The following is a 26,284-nucleotide window of genomic DNA, read 5'->3' as shown; positions in this document are numbered from 1 at the left end:
AGTCAACTTGTCCAAAAAAAACAATTACCCTCACATTTATCCTGTCAGCAGAAATATAGAAAAAATATAGCTCCCAATTATGATACAGAAACTTTTTTACTTCTCTTTGCAAAAAGTCTTCGTGTGTGGCAGCAATTAAACAAAAAAATAAAAAAAACTCACTGTAATCGCATTGACCTGAAGAATAGTGTTCTAGTCACTTATACTGCATGAGAAACTGTAACAAAAAAAAGTAAAACAAATTCACCTGTTTTATATAGCGCCAACATATTACGCAGCGCTTTAGTTTTTCCACACATTATCAATGTCCCTGATGGGGTTCGCAATCTAGATTCCCTTTCAGTATGTCTTTGGAATGTGGGAGAAAACCGGAGTACCCGGAGGAAACCGACGCAAACACGGGGAAAACATACAAACGCTTTGCAGATGTTGTCCTTGGTGAGATTTGAACCCAGAAGTCACCGTCTGGCCTATGATTCAGCGGTGTCCCTCTTGGTGAAATTTGAACCCAGGACTCCAGCACTGCAAGGCTGAAATGCTAACCACTGAGCCACCGTTCTGCTTCCAAAAATAAGGAGGCATATGGAAACAGTGGACGCCGTCTGGCCTATGATTCAGCGGTGTCCCTGTTAAGCGTGTGTAAAAGTGCGCTCGGCCACGGTTTTGTGCACCTCTGAAAAGGACACTGCTGAACTGAGGCTAGACAGAATCCAGAGTAACTCAAATTCAAATGTCCCCCTTCCTTCTGAGCTCGAGTGTGCCTAAACCACTTTTAGCATCCACATGTTTGACATTTCTGTAGCGAGCGAGAGCTCTGAACTAATCTCCCGATATCTTCCCTCACGTAATCTCCGGTCCTCCCAATACTTCTCTCCTCCACACTTATTCGCTCCTCACCCAACCGCCTCCAAGACTTCTCCCGAATATCTCTCACTAGATGGTGGCCCGATTCTAACGCATCGGGTATTCTAGAATATGCATGTCCACGTAGTATATTGCCCAGCCACGTAGTATATTGCCCAGCCACGTAGTATATTGCCCAGCCACGTATGTAACAGGTTAAAAAATAAACATACTCCCCTTCCGAAGAGCCCGTTGTAGTTCCGGCGCTTGTGTGCGGTGTCCGGTCCCAGGATTGGTATGAGCGCAGGACCTTCCATGACGTCACGGTCACATGACTGACGTCTTGGAAGGTCCTTCTCCCATAGCATCTTTGGAAGCGGAACCTGCCGCTTGCAGTGCCGAGGAGAGGACACGACGGCGGAAGGTGAGAATAAGGTGTTTTTTTAAATTATTTTTAACATTAGATCGTTTTACTATTGATGCTGCATACGCAGCATCAATAGTAAAAAGTTGGGGACACACAGGGTTAATAGCGGCGGTATCGGAGTGCGTTACCCGTGGCATAACGCACTCCGTTACCGCCAGCATTAACCCTGTGTTAGCAGTGACCGGAGTGGAGTATGCGGGCGACAGGCACTGACTGCAGGGAGTAAGGAGTGGCCATTTTCTTCCGGACTCTGCCCGTCACTGATTGGTCGCGGCAGCCATTACAGGCAGCTGCCGAGACCAATCAGTGAATGAATAACCGTGACAGACGGAAGTGACCCATAGACAATTATATAGTAGATCCTCTGGAATTCTTTGCCCCACATGTCCGACTATCAACCACATTCGGATCCTTTAGATGGAACCTGAAAACCCACCTCTTCAGGAAAGCCTACAGCCTGCACTGACCCCGCTGCCTCCTCACCACTACCGAAGCTACCGCCTCCCCAACACTGGAGCTCCTGCAACCCTCAACCTATTGTCTCCTTCCCCATAATCCTGTAGAATGTAAGCACGCAAGGGCAGGGTCCTCGCCCCTCTGTATCAGTCTGTCATTGTTAGTTTGTTTACTGTAAGTGATATCTGTAATTTGTATGTAACCCCTTCTCATATACAGCACCATGGAATCAATGGTTCTATATAAATAAAAATGATAATTTACGGGATCCAATTCTCTAGAATCATGAACTAGGCACAATGTATGGGCTCTACAGTCTTGCAATTTTCACTCACAATATTAACTGCTGCTTGTTTCTGGCAAATTTCCATGGAGTCAAACTTATCACTACACATGTAGATAAATTCCCAGAGGGGTATTATTTCTAAAATGGTCACTTGAGGGGGAATTCTGCTCTTTTGGTGCTTAGGGACTGTATATGGAGTCCGCAAACTATTCTGCATAAATTTGTTCCTCAAGAGTCGAATAGTGATCTGTTCCTCCCGAGTCTCGCCGTGTGGTTAAACAGTACTGTACAGCCAACAGGGTATTGCCATGTTCAGCAAAAATTGTGTAATGCATTCTGGTGCCATTTTTACCCATTTCTCTGTGTCAAAATGTAAAACCTGAGGCTAAAACTGTGATTCAAGTCACTACTGCCAACAGGCCTTTAGGCTGAGACATCAGATTTTCTGGCTTCAGTACCAAGAGGGCACATGGTAAGCTAACAGAAAAGACGAAGGTGTGTGTCCGGTCACAGTCCATGGTCAGAATACCAGAGAAATGGCGGATCTAAGCAAAAGGGGCAAAAACAAGCTGGTAGTCAGAATATGGTCCAAAGGTTGGGCAGCCACAGATCCGAAGTCGCCGCACAGAAATCCGACATACACACACCAGAGAGCAGAAACTTTGACTGCCACGGATCTGGGCCAGACAGCTCGCCTAAATAGCAAGGCAATTACTAAGAACAGGGTGCACCTGTAGAACTCTCTGCACCTCCCAGACTTGGGTCAACTGAGCTGTCAATCACGGCACCGACAGCCTAGCATTCATCAGTACTGAATAGGATGTGTGAGGGGGATCATATGGGAGGGTCGATATGTGTTTCCCAGGATGCAGAATGCCTGTGAATCGCAAGGCAAAATAAGAGTGGATTGGGTCCCAAGGATTTGCAGGTTTGGTAGTGGGGTGAATCCATATCTCCACTCTGGATTTTGGAAGTGGCCCTAAGGCCAAGATTCCATTTAAATCTGTCAGTTTGCCTTGGGTATGTCAGTTTGGAATTTGCAAGCTGCAGAGCAGGAGGCGCTGTGCAAACCAGGTGTGTGTGAAGCTAACACAGAGCCAGGGACGTCAAGGTGGTTGTTGCACCCAAGAGACACGGCAGTGCCAGGTTTTGAACACGGACTGTATTTGTGGAAACCTTACTGCAATCCAGAGAATATCCTTCCTGTATGCAAGTCTGAAAATAAAGACACTGTTTATGTTGAACTTTCTGTGGTCCCTGCCTGTAATACAGATGACAGAGCTGTCTCATCACGGAGTTCCAGAATAACTGAGCGGAGAAATCGTGACAAAAACAATTTTTGTGGTAAAAATGTAATTATTTTTTTTCTCTACTACCCAATGGTATAACATTCTGTGACACATCCATGGTGTCAATATGATCCCTGCACCCTTAGATGAATTAATTGAGGTGTAATTGGTAAAATGGGATCACTTATGAGATAGTTGTGGTGTTCTGGCACATCATATGCTCTCTGTGAGTCATGGCACCTGCAAACCATAACCGCAAAATCTGCACTACCATATGAGGTTCCTTCCCTTCTGACCTTTGCACTGTGCCTGAAAAGTTGTTCACGTAAGGAGGACTTGAGGGCACTACAAATGCTTGAGGGGGTCACTGACTACACACTAATGAAGACATAGCTGACAAAAAAATGAAAGCAGCTTGTACAAAATGGTCAAGACCACCCACATACGATATATTAAAAAGATTATATCCCATATATACTCATGTGTAAGCAGAGGCACCTAATTTTGCCACAAAAAACTGGGAAAACTTATTGACTTGAGTATAAGCTGGGTATGCATTGTTCCCCTTATCCCCATCCTGGTATGCATGGTTCTTCATCCCCATCTTTGTATGCATGGCTCCTTATCCCTATCCTTGCATGCGTGGCCCCCATGAGAAAAGCATGAAAAAAAAATCTTGCCTTTGCTGCGCGCACTCGCAGCATCTCGTTCTGGTGCCAGCAGCTCCTGTGGCCGAGCGATCACGTGTCCCCCGCTCATTAACCCCTTAACCCCCAAGCTTTTTTCGGTTTTGCGTTTTCGTGTTTTGCTCCCCTTCTTCCCAGAGGCATAACTTTTTTATTTTTCTGTCAATATGGCCATGTGAGGGCTTGTTTTTTGTGGGACGAGTTGTACGTTTTAAACCACACTATTGGTTTTACCATGTTGTGTACTAGAAAACGGGAACAAATTCCAAGTGCGGTGAAATTGCAAAAAAGGTGCAATCCCACACTTTTTTTGTTTGGCTTTTTTTTGCTAGGTTCACTAAATGCTAAAACTGACTTGCCATTATGATTCCCCAGATCATTACGAGTTCATAGACACCAAACATGTCTATGTTCTTTAAGTGGTGAAAAAATGCCAAACTTTGTTAAAAAAAATAAACTAATGATTGCGCAATTTTCCGATGCCCGCAGCGGTTCAATTTTTCGTGATCTCGGGTTGGGTGAGGGCTTATTTTTTGCGTGCCGAGCTGATGTTTTTAATGATACTATTTTGGTACAGATACGTTCTTTTGATCACCCGTTATTGCATTTTAATGCAATGTTGCGGCGACCAAAAAAAGTAATTCTGGCGTTTTGACTCTTTTTTTTCTTCTTGCTACGCCGTTCAGCGATTGGTTAATCTTTTTTTTTTTTTTTTTTGTTAATAGTTCAGGCCATTTTGAATGCAGCAATACCCAATATGTGTAGGTTTGATATTATTTTTAACGTTTTATTTTGAATGGGGCGAAAGGGGGGTGATTTGAACTTTTATATTTTTTTTTTTATTTAAAATTATTTTTTTTTTACTTTTGGCATGCTTCAATAGTTCAACAAAAGCTGCCACAATCCGATTGGCTCCGCTACATTGAGGCGATGTTCAGATATCTATATAGCAGATTTACTCACTTGCTATGAGCACCAACCACTGGGTGACGCTCACAGCAAGCCAGCACTGACAACCATAGAGGTGTCCAGGAGACCTCAGGTTGTCATTCTAATGCCGGTGACCCGCGATGACGTGACTGGGGTCACCGGTGTGCGTATTTCCGGCGCGGTTGCTGGAAGCATGTTTTAAATGCCTCTGAGTTTCACAGTGGCATATAACTGCTTAATAGCAGCGGGTGGATCGTGAGTCCACCCACCACCATTGCAGGCACATGTCAGCTGTTCAAAACAGCTGACATGTCCCCGGAAGGATGTGGGCTCTGGCAGTGACCCCACATCAAAGGGGAGGGAGTCAGACATCGGCGTACTATTACGCCTATGGGAGTGGAGGGAGGTGAATATTCATTACCTTAATGAGTGGGCACCCGTGATAGCCTGGCAGCTGCTGAAAGCGTGCGTCTGTGACTGTAAGCGCTATGAGAGAAATAAATATTCATTGCCAGTGCAATGAATATTCATTTCTTTAGTAGGGAGCATAGGGTTTAGCCACAGCCACCGGCTTCTGCTTCCTGTGACCACTGCTCCGCTGCTCCCCCTCCCGTCTTCTGGGACAATGACTCGTGTATAAGCCGAGAGGGGTGTTTTCAGCACAGAGAAATGTGCTGAAAAACTCTGCTTGTACACGAGTATATACAGTATATAAAATGAGAAAATGTATTAACGAAAAAAAACACAAACGGAACAACAATTACATTAAAACCAAGTAAGAAAGCCATGAATTGGCCATGCAAAAGATCACTAGAGGTTCGTATAGCGACCAATAACTGACCTCCAATGCGCTAGCTGCAGGTACAATGATCATATGTTGTGGACACAATAAACACCTTGTTATATAGCAAATTTTTAAATCAAAATGATATACATGCCAACTGGTGACCTCTATCCACTATAAGTAAAGGTACCGTCACATTTAGCGACGCTGCAGCAATCCAGACAACGATCCCGATCGCTGCAGCGTCGCTGGAGAGCTGTCACACAGACAGCTCTCCAGCGACCAACGATGCCGGTCCCCTGGTAACCAGGGTAAACATTGGGTTAGTAAGCGCAGGGCTGCGCTTAGTAACCCGATGTTTACCCTGGTTACCAGCGTAAACGTAAAAAAAAAAACAACACTACATACTTACCTTCCGGTGTCCTCTGGCGCTGTGCTTCTCTGCACTGACTGTGAGCGCCAGCCGGAAAGCACAGCGGTGACGTCAGGAGGACAGACAGCGGAATGTAAATATGTAGTGTTCGTTTTTTTTACGTTTACGCTGGTAACCAGGGTAAACATCGGGTTACTAAGCGCGGCCCTGCGCTTAGTAATCCGATGTTTACCCTGGTTACCAGTGAAGACATCGCTGAATCGGCGTCACACACGCCGATTCAGCGATGTCTGCGGGAAGTCCAGTGACGAAATAAAGTTCTGGACTTTCTGCTCCGACCAACAGCAGCACAGCAGGATCCTGATCGCTGCTGCCTGTCAAACTGAACGATATCGCTAGCCAGGACGCTGCAACGTCACGGATCGCTAGCGATATCGTTCAGCGTGACAGTACCTTAAGGCAAAGACAAGACCACGGATCAATATGCAAAACATTACTTGACTAGACCATTATGTTGAAAATGGATTAAATAATGAATAAGATTTAAGCCTATTGATTCCCATGTAGACCTATTTAAATAAAACTGCACGACACATGGTATAGAGAAAATCCCAAGATGGTATGATAAATGGTATTAAAGTCCAGTCGCAGGGCTAGATCTGTGTGGCTGAATTGGAAAATATCAGATGGGAAAGAAAAAAATATACTGTTGTTGCAAATAATCAGATAAAGATAAGCAGTGCAAATAATCTTACCAAAGATCTGCAAAACAAATAAACTTATTAGTGGAAAATAAAGCTGTCAAAGGAAAAAAACGTTTAGAGGCAAAGAAAGCCTCATAATATTAAGACAATGTCGCAACCTGCTGCCATCATGATAGTAATGAGAGGGCTCCACGCATATAGCCACCTTAATGCGTGGCTTACTCAGGGGAGAGAAAGTGGCATGCAGTTTTATTTAAGGCCTACATAGGAATCAATAGGCTTAAATCTTATTACTTTAATTATAAAATGGCACCAGAATTTGTCCTACAATTTCTACTGAACGTGGCAATACCCCATATGTGGCTGTACAGTACTACTTAGTCATATGGAGAGACTGGGGAGGGACAAAGCGCTATTTGCCTCCTGGAGCACAGACTTTACTAGAATAGTTTGAGGACTCCATATACAAAGACTCCATGGGTATCTTCCAGACACAAGCAGCAATGAATGTTGGCGAGTGAAAATTGCAAACTGCCATTGAAGTGACCAGTACTTTGCAGTCACCAGTACATTATGCCCAGCTCATGCTTCTGGAGACACGCACCTGTAAGTTAGGTGGTTTCTCATTGCTTCAGAAATGCCAAACATGTGGATGCGGTATAACGCAGTCGGTTTAACGGACTGCTAAAATGCTATGTGGGTGGCGGGTGCTGACTGGGAGGGGAGTATGGAGGGGGCACTGACTGAAGGGGAGTAGGGAGCTACCATTTCGCGGCCGGACTGTGCTCGCCGCTGCGACTTGGAATTTCCATGACAGGCAGACTGAAGTGCCCCTTAGACGACTATATATCTATATCTCTCTCTCTCTCTCTCTCTCTCTGTGTATATATATATATATATATATATATATATATATATATATATATATACATATACATATACATATACATATACATATACATATACATATACATATATATATATATATATATATATATATATATATATATATATATATCTATATATATATATATATATATCTATATATATATCTATATATATATATCTATATATATATATATATATATATATCTATATATATATCTATATATATATATCTATATATATATATCTATATATATATATATCTATATATATATATATCTATATATATATATCTATATATATATATCTATATATATATATATCTATATATATATATATCTATATATATATATATCTATATATATATATATCTATATATATATATATCTATATATATATATATCTATATATATATATCTATATATATATATCTATATATATATATATCTATATATATATATCTATATATATATATATCTATATATATATATCTATATATATATATATCTATATATATATATCTATATATATATATATCTATATATATATATATCTATATATATATATCTATATATATATATCTATATATATATATCTATATATATATATCTATATATATATATCTATATATATATATCTATATATATATATCTATATATATATATCTATATATATATATCTATATATATATATCTATATATATATATCTATATATATATATCTATATATATATATATCTATATATATATATCTATATATATATATCTATATATATCTCTATATCTATATCCCTTCGGGGTTTCATCTGAATCACGTTACTTGGAGATTTAGATGGATACCCCAAAGTAAGTACTCAGTTAAACTTTCAACCCTTTTAACATGCTAGCAAAATGAAATGTCTGAAAAATGATCCTGATGTAAAGTAGACATGTAGGATGTGTAATTTATTAACTATTTTGTGCATCATGACTGGTTTAATCCCTTAACTCCTTTACCCCCGAGGGTGGTTTGCACGTTAAAGGGAGTTTTCGGGTGTTTGATTCACCCTTTCCTTACCCGCTGGCTGCATGCTGGCTGCAATATTGGATTGAAGTTCATTCTCTGTCCTCCATAGTACACGCCTGTGCACTGGTTACAAGCGAACGCAACACACACCAATCTAGCGATGACAGCGGGAGATCCAGCGACGAAAGAAAGTTCTAAACGATCTGCTACGACATACGATTCTCAGCAGGATCCCTGATCGCTGCTGCGTGTCAGACACAGAGATATCGTAACGATATCGCTGGAACGTCACGAATCGTACCGTCCGTAGCGATCGAAATGGCAGTGTGTGACGGTACCCTAACACTAATCCCAACCATAACCCTAACCCTGACACACCCCTAATCCCAACCGTAAATGTAATCCTAACCCTAACTATAGCCCCAACCCTAACCCTAGCCCTAGCCCTAATGGGAAAATGGAAATATATACATTTATTTTATGATTTTTCCCTAACTAAGGAGGTGATGAAGGGGGGTTTGATTTACTTTTATAGCGCGTTTTTTTAGCGGATTTCTATGATTGGCAGCCGTCACACACTAAAAGACGCTTTTTATTGCAAAAAAGTTTTTGCGTCTCCACATTTTGAGAGCTATAATTTTTCCATACTGTGGTCCACAGAGTCATGTGAGGTCTTGTTTTTTGTGAGACGAGTTGACGTTTTTATTGGTACCTTTTTTGGGCATGTGACATTATTTGATCGCTTTTTATTCCGATTTTTGTGAGGCAGAATGAACAAAAACCAGCAATTCGTGAATTTCTTTTGGGGGGGGGGGGCGTTTATACCATTCCGCGTGTGGTAAAATTGATAAAGCAGTTTTATTCTTCGGGTCAGTACGATTACAGCGATACTTCATTTATATCATTTTTTTTATGTTTTGGCACTTTTATACGATAAAAACTTATATAAAATAATTATTTTTGCTTCGCTTTATTCTGAGGACTTTAACTTTTTTATTTTTTCGCTGATGATGCTGTATGGTGGCTCGTTTTTTGCGGGACAAGATGAGGTTTTCAGTGGTACCATGGTTATTTATATTCGTATTTTTGATCGCGTGTTATTCCACTTTTTGTTTGGCGGTATAATAAAGCGTTATTTTGCCTTGTTTTTTTTTTGTTATGTTTTTTTACGGTGTTCACTGAAGTGGTTAACTAATGGGACAGTTTTATTAGGTCGGGTCGTTACGGACGCAGTGATACTTAATGTGTACTTTTATTATTATTATTTTTTTATTATTTATTTAGATAAAATGTATTTATGGGAAATATATATATTTTAATTAGGAATTTTTATATATTTATATATATATATATATATATATATATATATATATATATATATATATATATATATATATATATATATATATATACTATAACATTGCCCCAGGGGGGACATCATGTTGTAGGGTCAGATCGCTGATCTGACACTTTGCACAGCACTGCTCCGAGCAGGCCCTGGTAAGCCACCTCCCTGCAGGACCCGGAAGCATCCCCGTGGCCATTTTGGATCCGGGGCCTGCAGGGAGAAGGAGGTAGGAGACCCTCGGAGCAACGCGATCATATCACGTTGCTCCGAGGGTCTCAGGGAAGCATGCCGGGAGCCCCCTCCTTCCCTATACCGCCGGAACACTGCAATCATGTTTGATCACGGTGTTCCAGGGGTTAATGTGCCAGGAGCGGTCTGTGACCGCTCCTGGCACATAGTGTCGGATGTCAGCTGCGATAGTCAGCTGACACCCAGCCGCGATCAGCCGCGCTCCCCCCGTGAGCGTGGCCGACCGCATATGATGTACTATCTTGTCGGTGGTGATACGGGCCCACCCCACCTCGACAGGATAGTACGTCATATGTCAGAAAGGGGTTAAGGACGGTCAGTATTTTCGGTTTTGCGTTTCCATTTTTCGCTCCCCTTCTTCCCAGAGCAATAACTTTTTAAAAAAAAATTTCATCACTATGTGAGGGCTTGTTTTTTGCAGGACAAGTTGTACTTTTGGATGGCACCATTGATTTTACCATATTGTGTACTGGAAAACAAGAAAAAAAAAATCCCAAATGTGGTGAAATTGCAAAAAAAATGTGCAATTTTTCAATATATTTCTTTATTTTTTACCATGTTCACTAAATGCTAAAACTGACGTGCCAATATGATTCTCTGGGTTATTACGAGTTCAGATACAAAACATGTCTAGGTTCTTTTTTTATTTAAGTGGTGAAAAAAAAAATCGCTAGTTTAAAAAAATAAAGCTGCCATTTTCCGAGACCCGTAGCGTCTCCATTTTTCGAGATCTGAGGCAGAGTGAGGACTTATTTTTTGCGTGCCGATCTGACTGTTTTATTGATGCCATTTTGGTGTATGCGATTTTTCTGATCACCCGTTGTTGCATTTTATTGCAATGTTGCAGCAACCAAAAACATCGTAATTGTGGTGTTTCTATTTCTTTATGTCACTACGCCGTTTACCAATTGGATTCATTCTTTTTATATATTGATAGATCGGGTGATTCTGAATGCGGTGATACCAAATACGTTATGTGTATATTTGATTTTTTTTTTTTGAAAGGGGGGCAATTTGAACTTTTTTATTTTTTTGATATTTTTAAAAACATTTTTTACTTGCGTATAGTCTCCATGCAGCAGCCCTGCTCAGAAATGCTCACTTGCCCTTTCTGATGGTCCCCATATATTGCTCCAAATATAAAAAAAAATGAAATACTTCTCATTACTTGTCGCTGCTCTTCTCTGGACTCCTCAGCCTCTTCCTGCTCTGTACTGTGACTGCTCAGGCAGAGAGCGCACACTAGTGGCGTCATCGCGCCCTCTGAGCTGAACGTCAGTCAGAGGATGAGACGCTGCAGCGCTGGAACTGAGAGAGGAAAGTATCGCAAGTGCCGGAGCAGGTGGGGGTGGGCCCCCTGCCTGCTCAGGTACCCAGCACTTGCCCAGGTGCTGACGCCGGCCATGGGCGGGTATTACAGGCAGTGGGGAGGCTCCCTGGGGACTTCTTTTCAGTGACCATCGGCGAGCCACGTGGCTCGCGAGCTACGGGTTGGGGACCCCTGCACGAAGTTTGTTTTATTTGACTATATTTGCACAATAAAAATATATAGAAAATAACTGATTCTGACTTTGTGTTCAATTATGTTGATTAAATAGCGGGCTCATTTTTCTGTTGTGGATCTGATACTAAATATGTATAGTTTATCACTTTTTTTTTTTTCATTAACCAATATATTTTGAGAAACCATTTTGTAAGAGATGTAACTTTTATTTTTCATTGACAAAGCTGGGTAATAGGGATTATTTTTCTGTATGTAGGATTTATGGGTGCCTATTTTGGGTCCATTAGATTTCCTTTCATTCAATTTTAAGTGTGAAACGATCATAAATCTGCAATTCCAGCTTTGGGTTGTGCGTGGTTTTTCTTTGTTTTTCAAAGGAAAAAAAGGCACTTTGTTTATGAGTTTTCTTTTATTAATACTTTTTAATTAGTTTCTATATGTGATATACACTTAGCATTACACAAGGAGTGTTTCATGGGGGTACTGTGACAGCGGTTTCCTCTATTTCAAGGTTCAGAAGATCGCCTGATAAGGCTACACGCATGCTTGCACTGGTTGGATCTGCTTGCTTTCCATTTAGCTGTGCAGGTTTCCCTAATTTGTTTACCAGGGTTAAACTCTTCTGCTGGTCTCCTGTCTTAAGTTATGTCAGTTGTTCTCATGTGATCCACACTCCCCTTTGGTATAATTATTGGCCTCTTGTCTTGGGTAGTTGCCATTGGTAGCATGTTATATCTTGGAATTGGTTTGGAGCTGTGAGCCGTGAAAAGAGAAGATGCTTAGGAATCGTCTCCGAAGATTGTTGTTTGGAAATTTGTCTGGTTTCTTCCCTCTATCCAAGGATAGGTACATGATTGCTGCAAGAACCCGTCTAGGAATGTCAGGAAGCTTAGGGTTGTGCAGGGAAAGTTTCAGGAGTTTCCCCTCTAATCTTTCCCTAGTGGCAGTACATCCCTTCCCACCATCTGTCTCGCCATGCCCCGTTGGGCTCATTGGTGGAGCGTGCTGAAGGAGGAGATCACATATCCCTCTCCCTGCAGCCTGCTATCTCCTCTATAGGATAGGTGATAAAATAATATTCACTGGGGAATTTGACCACTGGTATCCACAATGATCACGAGAGCGGAGCAGAGTTCGATCTCATACACATATACTACCGTTCAAAAGTTTAAGGTCACTTAGAAATGTCCTTATTTTTTAAAGAAAAGCACAGTTTTTTCCAATGAAGCTAACATTAACTGATTCAGAAATACACTCTATACATTATTAAAGCCTTGCAGCGCTGGAGTCCTGGGTTCAAACCCCACCAAGGACAACATCTGCAGAGAGTTTGTATGTTCTCTCCGTGTTTGCGTGGGTTTCCTCCGGGTACTCTGGTTTCCTCCCACATTCCAAAGACCTACTGATAGGGAATTTAGATTGTGAGCCCCATCGGGGACAGTGATGATAATGTGTGCATAATGTAAAGCGCTCTGGAATATGTTAGCGCTATATAAAAATAAAGATTATTATTATAATGTGGTAAATGATTATTCTAGCTGCAATCGTCTGGTTTGTAATGCAATATCTTCATAGGTGTATAGAGGCCCATTTCCAACAACCATCACTTCAGTGTTCTTATGGTACTGTGTGTTTGATAACTGTGTAAGAAGGCTAATGGATGGTTAGAATATCCTTGAAAACCCTTGTGCAAGTATGTTAGCACAGCTGAAAACAGTTTGGCTGATTAGAGAACCTATAAACCTTACCTTTCTTTGAGCTAGTTGAGAATCTGGAGCATTACATTTGTTGGTTCTATTAAACTCTCCAAAATGGCCAGAAAAAAAGAACTTTCATGTCTATTCTTGTTCTTTGAAATTAAGGCTATTCCATGTGAGAAATTGCCAAGAAACTGACAATTTCCTACAACGGTGTGTACTACTCTCTTTAGAGGAGAAACAGCAATAACAACGAAAAATTGGAGTTGATGTCCATAAATATTACAATTTTTATTAGTAACACTGATTACAAACTAACCATAACAATATTTAACGAATTATACTTCAAAATACATTAAATATAAGAAAGAAAGAGGGATAATGGTAGCAAGAAGATGGAAAAACACGGCGTAGATACTCCTAATGCCACATGTGTAACTCTAAAGTGCATAGTGCAACTAATAGCTGGGCCCAGGACTGAAGCAATGTGATGCTACCACAGAAAATCATAAGTCAATTACTATAGACAGGTACGCCGAGCCCTGCGCACAGGCTCATAGACCGACAGTCATAATAAACTACGGGAAAAGAGTACACCCATTGTCCTTACCCAGATAGTGGCCGATAGGATGCTCCACGCCGTGGAGAGCACAAACAGGCTCTAACCAGAGTAGAAAGAGAAGTGGGAGGCCCCGCTGCACAACTGAGCAACAAGTACATTAGAGTCTGTAGTTTGAGAAGTCGACACCTCACAGGTCCTCAACTGGCAGCTTCATTAAATAGTACACGCAAAACACCAGTGTCAACGTCTACAGTGAAGAGGTGACTCTGGGATGTTGGCCTTCAGGGCAGAGTGGCAAAGAAAAAGACTGGCTAATAAAAGGAAAAAATTAATATGGGCAAAAGAACAGACATTGGAAGATTGAAAAAAAGTGTTATGGACAGACCAATCAAAGTGTGAGGTTTGGATCACACAGAAGAACCTTTGTGAGACGCAGAACTATTGAAAAGATGCTGGAAGAGTGCCTGATGCCATCTGTCAAGCATGGTGGAGGTATGGTGTCATGTGATGGTCTTGGGTTGCTTTGGTGCTGGTAAAGTGGGAGATTTGTACAAGGTAAAAGGGATTTTGAATAAGGAAGGCTAGCACTCCATTTTACAACGCCATGCCATACCCTGTTGACAGCGCTTGATTGGAGCCAATTTCATCCTACAACAGTACAAGGACCCAAAGCACACCTCCAAATTATGCAAGAACTAGGGAAGAAGGCAGCTGGTATTCTATCTGTAATGGAGTGGCCATCGCAGTCACCAGATCTCCACCCCATTGAGAAGTTGTGGGAGCAGCTTGACCGTATGGTATGCAAAAAGTGCCCATCAAGCCAAACCAACTTGTGGGAGGAGCTTCTGGATGCATGGGGTGAAATTTCTCCAGATTACCTCAACAAATTAACTGCTAGAATGCCAAATGTCTGCAATGCTGTATTTGCTGCAAATGGAGCGTTCTTTGACGAAAGCGAAGTTTGAAAGAGAAAATTATTATTTCAATTCATTTGGCAACTCATTTGATTACTAAAAGTATGAGTTTTCATGGAAAACACCGTTGTCTGGGTGACCCTAAACTTTTGAACTGTAGTGTACACTCTAGTCATGGTTTGTATATGTCGCTGCCAGAAGTAGATGCTCTGTACTGTCAGTTTTATACTCTTACCACTGTTCCATACCTGTTCTCTGGATAGTTTGGGGACCCAGCGGCCGGACTCCCAAGTGGAAAACGCCTTTTAAATTAAACTCAAGTTGGACTCCAGTAAGTGATCCAAAAGTAAATCTTATACTTGGTAACATCGAAGTCTAGATAATGTACCAGCAGAGTTATGTAGTCAGATGATACAAAATATGGTCCTATTGTACAGTCACTTTATCGTTTGTGTGGAGCATAATAATCTTGTGTTCAGAAAGATTCTCTCTGAATCTGAAATTCATCTTTTTTACATGTAGTTTTTGCAGTTATGTAGATGAGAACATTGTTTTGACATTTAAAGAATATCTTACCGGGCATCATTTATGCCTTTTTTTTATATATATATACATATGTGTTTTTATTTCCACAGCTCCAGATGACTGGACCGTGGAGTCTGAAATGAGGGCCGAGGTAAAAGTTGTCTGTATCATGCTTATACACATTAGATTATGTTTTTCCAGTAAGGGGAGGGGAGGATGCAAAAGAGTTTACTGACGAACAGCATGGGATCTTTTTTGGGAGGTAAAACATTTCCCAACTTTTTTTTTTTTTAAGCAATGTTTTACTTCAAATAAAGAAAACAAATCATTTGCAATCCCTTGCTGTAATGTCTGTACACTTCTTCTTTTTTTTTTTTTTTTCCTTCTGGCCACACTCGTCTATGCTAAGTCAGCCGAGGAAATGTGTTTCTTCTGTCACAGCTCTTCTCCTCAGCTCACTGGTATGGGTTTATGATTCAGCTCTTCTGTCAGTTGAGACACATGTCTCAGGAGTTGTTTCTTCAGACTGCAGCCTGTCCTCACAGGACGGGCTGCTGTGTGAATTACGTGACATGGAATTACGTTTTTGGGAAACACTTTCATCTTTTCACACACTGCTGCTGCATTTTGGCCTAGCTTATGTTAAATATATGATGACTGTATTTTGTGTATATGTTCTAAAATAAAATCTTGCAATACAGCATGGCTATATATTCATGATAATCACAAAATTCTGGCCCTCATACAGCTTTTTCAACCTCTCTTTGGAGCGTGTCAAACATTTTTTCCTAAAAAAAATTTTTTTCTGTATGAAAATATAGGTATATGATGTTTTATTTGGTATTTCCTTAACTTTATGCTATGGGTTGTAACAATTATGTTGTCATTCTACATGTAAGAAAACCTAAACAATAAATTAACACCTTATAGGGTCACTAAATTCTATAAAGAAATACATACCGTATATACTCGAGTATAAGCCGACCCGAGAATAAGCCGACCCCCCTAATTTTGCCACAAAAAACTGGGAAAACTTATTGACTCGAGTATAAGCCTAGGGTAGGAAATGCAGCGGCTACTGGTAAATTTCAAAAATAAAAATAGATGCTCTATACCGTTCATTATTGCCCCATAAGATGCTCCATAAAGAAGCTGTTCCATATATAATGCTCCATACTGTTCATTATTGCCCCATAGATGTGCCATAGAAAGCTCTGCCATATAGTGCTCTGCACCGTTCATTATTGCCCCATAGCTGCCATATAGTGCTGTGTGCCGTTCAGTACTGCCCCATAGCTGCCATATAGTGCTGTGTGCCGTTCAGTACTGCCCCATAGCTGCCATATAGTGCTGTGTGCCGTTCAGTACTGCCCCATAGCTGCCATATAGTGCTGTGTGCCGTTCAGTACTGCCCCATAGCTGCCATATAGTGCTGTGTGCCGTTCAGTACTGCCCCATAGCTGCCATATAGTGCTGTGTGCCGTTCAGTACTGCCCCATAGCTGCCATATACTGCTGTGTGCCTTCAGTACTGCCCCATAGCTGCCATATAGTGCTGTGTGCCGTTCAGTACTGCCCCATAGCTGCCATATACTGCTGTGTGCCGTTCAGTACTGCCCCATAGCTGCCATATAGTGCTGTGTGCCGTTCAGTACTGCCCCAAAGCTGCCATATACTGCTGTGTGCCGTTCAGTACTGCCCCATAGCTGCCATATACTGCTGTGTGCCGTTCAGTACTGCCCCATAGCTGTGCCATAGAAAGCTCTGCCATTGCTGCTGCTGCTGCAATAAAAAAAAAAAAAATGCCATACTCACCTTTCTTGCTTGCAGCTCCCAGCGTCCGGTCCCGGCGTCTCTGCGCACTGACTGATCAGGCAGAGGGCGCCGCGCACACTATATGCGTCATCGCGCCCTCTGACCTGAACAGTCAGAGCGGAGCGACGCCCGGCGGCTGGAAAGCGGACAGGTGAATATTACATACTTACCTAGTCCCAGCGATCCTGACGCTGCCCCTGCCTGTCACAGCTGGTCTTCGGTGCCGCAGCCTCTTTCTCTATCAGCGGTCACCGGCACCGCTGATTAGAGAAATGAATACGCGGCTCCACCCCTATGGGAGGTGGAGCCGCCTATTCATTTTTCTAATGAGCGGTCCCACGTGACCGCTGAAGAGGGGAAGAAGCTGCAGCACAGAAGACCGTGGGACGGCAGGGGGAGCGTCAGGATCGCCAGGACTAGGTAAGTATACCTCAGCGCCCTCACCCCCTCACCCGCCGACCCCACCGCTACCGTGACTCGAGTATAAGCCGAGAGGGGCACTTTCAGCCCAAAATTTTGGGCTGAAAATCTCGGCTTATGCTCGAGTATATACGGTATATTTCTATGAAACCATTTGATAAACCTCAGTGCAACAAAACAAAATGAGTGGAAACCACTCACATGAGTAGCAAGCCCAACCACCAGAACTATAGACCCAACTCAAATAAATTAGTAGCACGGATATACGTTTTAAAATATTACTTTATTTGCAGTGGTTACAACATATTTTGTGTGCACATGTTTGAAGACAAAAATATTAGATAGTTACATAGTTATTCAGGTTGAAGGAAGACTTTAAGTCCATCTAGTTCAACCCATAGCCTAACCTAACATGCCCTAACATGTTGATCCAGGGGAAGGCAAAAAAAACCCATGTGGCAAAGAGTGAGCTCCACATTGGGGAAAAAAATTCCTTCCCGACTCCACATACGGCAATCAGACTAGTTCCCTGGATCAACGCCCTATCAAGGAATCTAGTGTATATACCCTGTAACATTATACTTTTCCAGAAAGATATCCAGTCCCCTCTTAAATTTAAGTAATGAATCACTCATTACAACATCATACGGTAGAGAGTTCCATAGTCTCACTGCTCTTACAGTAAAGAATCCGCGTCTGTTATTATGCTTAAACCTTCTTTCCCCCAGACGTAGAGGATGCCCCCTTGTCCCTGTCTCAGGTCTATGATTAAAAAGATCATCAGAAAGGTCCTTGTACTGTCCCCTCATATATTTATACATTAAAATAAGAATGAGCATCTATGCCTCTTTTAATGCATCCCATTATTTTATTTGCCTTAGCTGCCTGACACTGGCCACTGAATGTGTTTGTCATCTACCCATACACCCAGGTCTTTTTCATTGACGGTTTTGCCCAGAGTTTTAGAATTAAGCACATAATTATACATCTTATTTCTTCTACCCAAGTGCATGACCTTACATTTATCCCCATTAAATCTCATTTGCCATTTATCAGCCCAAGCTTCTAGTTTACATAAATCATCCTGTAATATAAAATTGTCCTCCTCTGTATTGATTACCCTGCAGAGTTTAGTGTCATCTGCAAATATTGAAATTCTACTCTGAATGCCCCCTACAAGGTCATTAATAAATATGTTAAAAAGAAGAGGGCCCAATACTGACCCCTGTGGTACACCACTGCTAACCGCTACCCAGTCAGAGTGTGCTCCATTAATAACCACCCTTTGTTTCCTATCCCTGAGCCAGCTCTCAACCCACTTACACATATTTTCCCCTATCCCCATTATTCTCATTTTATGTATCAACCTTTTGTGTGGCACCGTATCAAAAGCTTTTGAAAAGTCCATATACACTACGTCCACTGGGTTCCCTGTTGTGAATTCTGTGGTCGAGCTCCCTCCTGTGGTCACAAGTGGTACTTAGGCTGATTCTGTCTATGAGCTTCCGTTGGTGGATGTGAGTGGTACTGCGGCTTCTGAGTTTCCTTCCTCAGGTGATGAGGTTAAGTCGTTAGGTGCTGCTCTATTTAACTCCACCTAGTGCTTTGATCCTTGCCTCCAGTCAATGTTCTAGTGTGGATCTTGCTCTCTCCTGGATCGTTCCTGTAGCCTGTCTTTCCTGCATAAGCTAAGTTTTGCTGGTGTTACTTTTGTTGCTATATTTTCTGTCCAGCTTGCGATATTGGTTTTTCTTGCTTGCTGGAAGCTCTGGGACGCAGAGGGGGTACCTCCGTACCGTTAGTCGGTGCGGAGGGTCTTTTTGCACCCTCTGCGTGGTTGTTTGTAGGGTTTTGTGTTGACCGCAAAGCAATCTTTCCTATCTTCGGTCTGTTCAGTCAGTCGGGCCTCACTTTGCTAAAATCTATTTCATCTCTGTGTTTGTACTTTCATCTCAACTCACAGTCATTATATGTGGGGGGCTGCCTTTTCCTTTGGGGAATTTCTCTGAGGCAAGGTAGGCTTATTTTTCTCTCTTAGGGCTAGCTAGTTTCTCAGGCTGTGCTCGAGGCGCCTAGGCCTGGACAGGAGCGCTCCACGGCTACCTCTAGTGTGGTATGATAGGATTAGGGATTGCGGTCAGCAGAGTTCCCACGTCTCAGAGCTCGTCCTTGTTATTGGTAACTGTCAGATCACCTTGTGTGCTCTTAACCACTAGACCCATTGTGGTTCTGAATTACCTGTTCATAACAGTTCCCTTGGTCCAGTCCGGAACTTACCTCTTCATAGAAGCTGAACAAAGTAGTCTGACATGAACGGTTCTTAGTAAACCCGTGCTGATACTGGGTCATGAGGTTATTCCTCTTCAGATACTCCAGCATAGCATCCCTTAGAATGCCCTCCAGGATTTTACCCACAGTAGAGGTTAAGCTTACTGGCCTATAATTACCGAGTTCAGTTTTTGTCCCCTTTTTGAATATTGGCACCACATTTGCTATACGCCAGTCCTGTGGCACAGACCCTGTTATTATGGACTCATTGAAGATTAAAAATAATGGTCTATCAATGATTGTACGTAATTCCTGCAGTACTCGGGGGTGTATCCCATCTGGGCCTGGAGATTTGTCAATTTTAGTGATTTTTAGATGCCGCCATACTTCCTGCTGGGTTAAGCATGTGACACTTAGGGTATGTGCACACGTCAGGATTTCTTGCAGAAATTTTCCTGACAAAAACCGGACATTTCTGCCAGAAATCCGCATGTGTTTTTACCGCGATTTTGACGCGTTTTTGACGCGTTTTTGGTGCGTTTTTTGTGCGTTTTTTCCCAAATGCATAGAATTGCGGGAAAAAACGCAGAAAATCCGCAAAAATAATGAACATGCTCATTTTTTTTTACCGCGATGCGTTTTTTTCGCGGAAAAAAACGCATCCATGTGCACATAACATGCAGTTATAATGTATGCTTTTTAAAGCGTTTTTACTGCGAAAAACCGCAAAAAAAACGCGAAAAAACCTGAACGTGTGCACATAGCCTAAATGTGGAATTCTTGTTATCACTCATCATATTGTCTGCCATGGGATTTTCTTTTGTAAATACTGATGAAAAAAAGTCATTTAGCATATTGGCTTTTTCCTCATCCTCATCCACCATTTCACCCAGACTATTTTTAAGGAGGCCAACACTATCATTTTTTAGTTTCTTACTATTTACGTAGTTAAAGAATATTTTGGGATTATTTTTACTCTCTGGCAATGAGTCTCTCTGTCTCAATCTTTGCTGCCTTGATTTGCATTTTGCAGAATTTTATTTAATTTTCTGTATTTATTTAATGCCTCCTCACTACCTACTTCCTTTAATTCTCTAAATGCTTTCTTTTTGTCACTTATTGCGCCCCTTACAGCTCTATTTAGCCATATTGGTTTCCTCCTATTTCTAGTATGTTTATTCCCATACGGTGGTCCTATCCAGGATGCTAATAAACGTCTCCCATTTTCTTTGTGTATTTTTATGTCTCAGGATATCGTCCCAGTTAATTGCACCAAGATCATCTCTCATCCGTTGGAAATTTGCCCTCCTGAAGTTTAGTGTCCGTGTAACCCCTCTACTACACATCTTATTAAAGGGAACCTGTCACCCCGAAAATCGCGGGTGAGGTAAGCCCACCGGCATCAGGGGCTTATCTACAGCATTCTGTAATGCTGTAGATAAGCCCCCAATGTTACCTGAAAGAGGAAAAAAGAGGTTAGATTATACTCACCCAGGGGCGGTCCCGCTGCTGGTCCGGTCGGATGGGCGTCTCTGGTCCGCTGCGGCGCCTCCCATCTTCATTCCAAGATGTCTGATCCTCATTTGTTTTGTTGTGCATTTCCTGTTTTGGAGACATACTGCTTTAAGTTTCCAGTCTTGACACTTTGATGTCTTCCTTGGTCTACCAGTATGTTTGCCTTTAACAACCTTCCCATGTTTGTATTTGCTCCAGATTTTAGACACAGCAGACTGTGAACAACCAACATCTTTTGCAACATTGCCTGATGATTTTTATGAGTTTGATAATCCTCTCCTTTGATTCAATTGACATCTCTCGTGTTGGAGCCATGATTCATGTCAGTCCACTTGGTGCAACATCTCTCCAAGGTGTGATCACTCTTTATTAGATGCAGGCTAACGAGCAGATCTAATTTGATGCAGGTGTTATTTTTGAGTATTAAAATTTACAGGGTGATTCCATAATTTTTCCCCCTACGCTTGGTTAAAAAAAGTAACCATTACTGAATACCACATTTTTTTTTTGTTCTTGATTTCTTTTAGCGTTTCTTAAAGGCAGAAATTTCCATTTGAAATTACTTTAGTTTTGTGCCATGTCTGTGATCTGCTTTTTTTCTACAGAATTAAACAACTGAATGAACATCCTCCAATGCCAGTGATTCCATAATTTTTGCCAGGGGTTGTATTCGGACGTGTTGGGGCAAAGAATTCCAGAGGATGGGGGATATTTGGGAGAAGTCTTGGAGGCGGTTGGGTGTGGAGGGGAGAAGGAAGGAGGACCGGAGATTACGTGAGGGAAGATATCGAGAGATTAGTTCAGATATATATGGAGGAGACAGGTTGTGGATGGCTTTGTAGGTCAGTATTAGTAATTTGAACTGGATAAGCTGAGAGAATAGAAGCCAGTAAAGAGATTTGCAGAGGGGGGAAGCAGAGGAGTAGCGAGGAGAGAGATGAATTATTCGGGCAGCAGAGTTAAGGATGGATTGGAGAGTTGCAAGGGTGTTAGCAGGAAGGCCACAGAAATGGATGTTGCAGTAGTCCAGGCGGGAGATGATGAGGGCATGCACAAGCATTTTAATAGTTTGAGGGTTGAGCAAAGGATGGATTCTGGAGATATTTTTGAGCTGGAGGTGACGGAAAGAGCTCGGATGTGCGGTTTGAAGGACAGGGCAAGAGTCAAGGGTTACTCCGAGGCATCGGACTTCCGGTACGGGGAAAAGCGTAATATCGTTAATTACGATAGGTCAGGTAAGGAAGATCTATGAGATGGAGGAAAGATGATGAGTTCAGATTTGTCCACATTGAGTTTGAGGAAGCGAGAGGAGAAGGAGAACATGGCTGATAGACACTCCGGGATACTGGACAGCAGAGAGATGACGTCTGGGCCAGAGAGGTAGATCTGAGTGTCATCAGCATAAAGGTGGTTCTAGAAACCATGGGACTTTGAGTTGTCCCAGGCCAAGTGTATTGATTGAGAAGAGTTAGGCTATGTGCACACGTTCAGGAAAGTTTGCAGAATTTTCCTGAGCAAATCCGGACTACTTTCACAGGAAATCCGTTCTCGTTTTTTGCGCCTTTTTTTGCATTTTTGTGCGGGTTTTTTGCTGATTTTTCGCAGATCTTTCCGGAGGTTCCTAATGCAATAACATAGCGGCAAATCCTCAAAAAATCAGCAGAAATTAATGAACATGCTGCGTTTTTTACCATGATGCCTTTTTTCGCTGAAAAAAATGCAACATGGGCACAAATATTGCGGAATTCTTTAAAATTGATGGGTTGCTTAATGTAAGCGTTTTCACAGTGGAAACCGCAAAAAATCCTGAACGTGTTTATTATTATTATTTATTATTATAGCGCCATTTATTCCATGGCACTTTACATGTGAGGAGGGGTATACATAATAAAACAAGTACAATAATCTTGAACAATACAAGTCACAACTGGTACAGGAGGAGAGAGGACCCTGCCCGTGAGGGCTCACAATCTACAAGGGATGGGTGAGGATACAGTAGGTGAGGGTAGAGCTGGTCGTGCAGCGGTTTGGTCAATCGGTGGTTGCTGCAGGCTGTAGACTTGTCGGAAGAGGTAGGTCTTCAGGTTCTTTTTGAAGGTTTTGATGGTAGGCGAGAGTCTGATATGTTGTGGTAGAGAGTTCCAGAGTAGGGGGGATGCACGAGAGAAATCTTGTATGCGATTGTGGGAAGAGGAGATAAGAGGGGAGTAGAGAAGGAGATCTTGTGAGGATCAGAGGTTGCGTGCAGGAAAGTACCGGGAGACGAGGTCACAGATGTATGGAGGAGACAGGTTGTGGATGGCTTTGTATGTCATGTTTAGGCTTTTGTACTGGAGTCTCTGGGTGATGGGGAGCCAGTGCAGGGATTGACAGAGGGGAGAGGCCGGGGAATAGCGGGGGGACAGGTGGATTAGTTGGGCAGCAGAGTTTAGAATAGATTGGAGGGGTGCAAGAGTGTTAGAGGGGAGGCCACAGAGCAGGAGGTTACAGTAGTCGAGGCGGGAGATGAGGGCATAGACTAGGGTCTTTGCAGATTCTTGGTTTAGGAATGTACGGATCCGTGAAATATTTTTGAGTTGGAGGCGGCAGGAAGTGGAAAGGGTTTGGATGTGATTTGAAGGAGAGATCCGTGTCAAGGATTACCCCAAGACAGCGGGCTTGTGGGACTGGGGAGAGTGGGCAGCCGTTTACTGTAATGGATAGGTTCGTTGGGGAGGTCGTGTGAGATGGGGGAAAGATGATGAATTCTGTTTTGTCCATGTTAAGTTTTAGAAATCTAGCGGAGAAGAAGGATGAAATAGCGGATAGACATTGAGGGATTCTGGTTAGTAGAGTGGTGATATCTGGTCCAGAGATGTAGATCTGTGTGTCATCAGCATAGAGATGATTCTGAAAGCCGTGAGATTCTATGAGCTGTCCCAGGCCAAAGGTGTAAATGGAGAAGAGCAGGGGCCCTAGGACTGAACCTTGTGGGACTCCGACAGATAGGGGGCGAGGTGAGGAGGTGGTGTGTGAGTGGGAGACGCTGAATGTCCGGTCAGTTAGGTATGACGAGATCCAGGATAGGGCCAAGTCTGTGATGCCAAGGGATGAGAGGGTCTGCAGCAGCAGGGAGTGGTCCACTGTGTCAAAGGCAGAGGACAGGTCCAGGAGGAGGAGGATAGAGTAGTGTCGCTTGCTCTTGGGGGTTAATAGGTCATTGGTGACCTTAGTTATGGCAGTTTCAGTGGAGTGGTGTGACCGGAAGCCTGATTGAAAGCGGTCGAAGAAGGAGCAGGAAGATGGATGGGAGGACAGTTCAAGATGGACATGTTGTTCCAGTAGTTTTGAGGCAAAGGGGAGAAGTGATATAGGGCGATAGCTAGATACAGAGGATGGGTCAAGAGAGGGCTTTTTGAGGATAGGTGTGATGGAGGCATGTTTAAAGCTTGAGGGGAAAACACCAGTTGTTAGTGATAGGTTGAAGAGATGGGTTAGGGTTGGGATGAAGACTGTGGTGAGGTTTGGGATGAAGTGGGATGGGAGTGGGTCAAGTGCACAGTTGCTGAGATGCGATCTTGAGAGTAGAGTGGAGAGTCCGTCTTCTGTAATGGTGGAGAAGTTGGTTTTGGAGGTGGAGGGCTGGGTAGTTGGGAGGAAGGGTTCTGGGGGTTGTTTACTAAAACTGTCTGATGTTCTCAATCTTCTGCTTGAAAAATGAGGCAAAGTCTTCAGCTGAGATGAGTGGGGAGGGAGGAGGTGCTGGGGGGCGGAGGAGAGAATTGAAGGTGTTGAATAACTGTTTGGGGTTTACATAGCCTAAGGGTCCTAGAACAGAGAGAGGGTGGGATGAGGAGGTAGTGTGGGAGATGCTGAATGTGCGGTTGGAAAGATATGAGGAGATCCATGATTGGGCGAGGTCTTTGATGCGAAAGGAGTAGAGGATCTGTAGTAGGAGGCAGTGGTCAACTGTGTCGAAAGCAGGGGACAGGTCTAGGAGAAGGCTATAGAGTATTGTCCGTTAGCTTTGGCTGTAAGTAGGTTGTTACTAATTTTGGTCAGGGCTGTCTAAATTGAGTGATGGGGCGGAAATAGTGTATGGTTGAGAAATGTAGCCCATGAAAGTGTTTCAATGATTTTTGGGTGTGTTATATAACGGAAAAAATGGACCTCCCAGCACATAATACTTTGGATCAAAACCTATTCAATTTTTTCAGCCCCAACAAAAAAAGCTGCAGCTAAATACACTGCTGAAAAAATAAAGGTAACACAAAAATTCCACATCCTAGATATCACTTAATGAAATATTTCAGTTGCAAATCTTTATTCATTACATAGTGGAATGTGTTGAGAACAATAAAACATAAAAATGATCAATGTAAATCAAAATGAATATCCCATGGAGGTCTGGATTTGGAATGATACTCCAAATCAAAGTAGAAAATCAAATTACAGGCTTATCTAACTTCAGTAGAAATGCCTCAAGACAAGGAAATGATGTTCAGTTGTGTGTGTGTGTTGCCTCCATGTGCCTGTATGACTTCCCTACAATGCCTGGGCATGCTCCTGATAAGGCGGCAGATGGTCTCCTGAGAGATCTCCTCCCAGACCTGGACTAAAGCATCCGCCAACTCCTGGACAGTCTGTGGTGCAACATGACGCTGGTGGATGGTGCGAGACATGATGTCCCTGATGCGTTCAATCGGATTCAGGTCTAGGGAACGGGCGGGCCAATCCATAACGTCAATGCCTTCATCTTGCAGGAACTGCTGACACACTCCAGCCACATGAGGTCTGGCATTGTCCTGCATTAAGAGGAAC

At 42.4% G+C, this 26,284-nt stretch overlaps 1 protein-coding gene across 1 annotated transcript in view; it reads left to right on the top strand.

Annotated features, from left to right (window-relative positions):
• Positions 1-26,284, top strand: part of LOC138676744 (mesoderm induction early response protein 2-like) — a 182,088-nt gene that overhangs the window by 82,592 nt on the left and 73,212 nt on the right. Inside the window, exon 6 of the mRNA XM_069766355.1 lies at positions 15,578-15,618. Within this exon, the coding sequence (XP_069622456.1) occupies positions 15,578-15,618 (41 nt within the window). The remainder of the gene's footprint in view (positions 1-15,577; positions 15,619-26,284) is intronic.

This window comes from Ranitomeya imitator, chromosome 1 (genome assembly GCF_032444005.1).
Source record: "Ranitomeya imitator isolate aRanImi1 chromosome 1, aRanImi1.pri, whole genome shotgun sequence".
In the NCBI taxonomy this organism is placed as follows: domain Eukaryota; kingdom Metazoa; phylum Chordata; class Amphibia; order Anura; family Dendrobatidae; genus Ranitomeya; species Ranitomeya imitator.
This window is presented reverse-complemented; position numbering and strand designations above follow the sequence as displayed.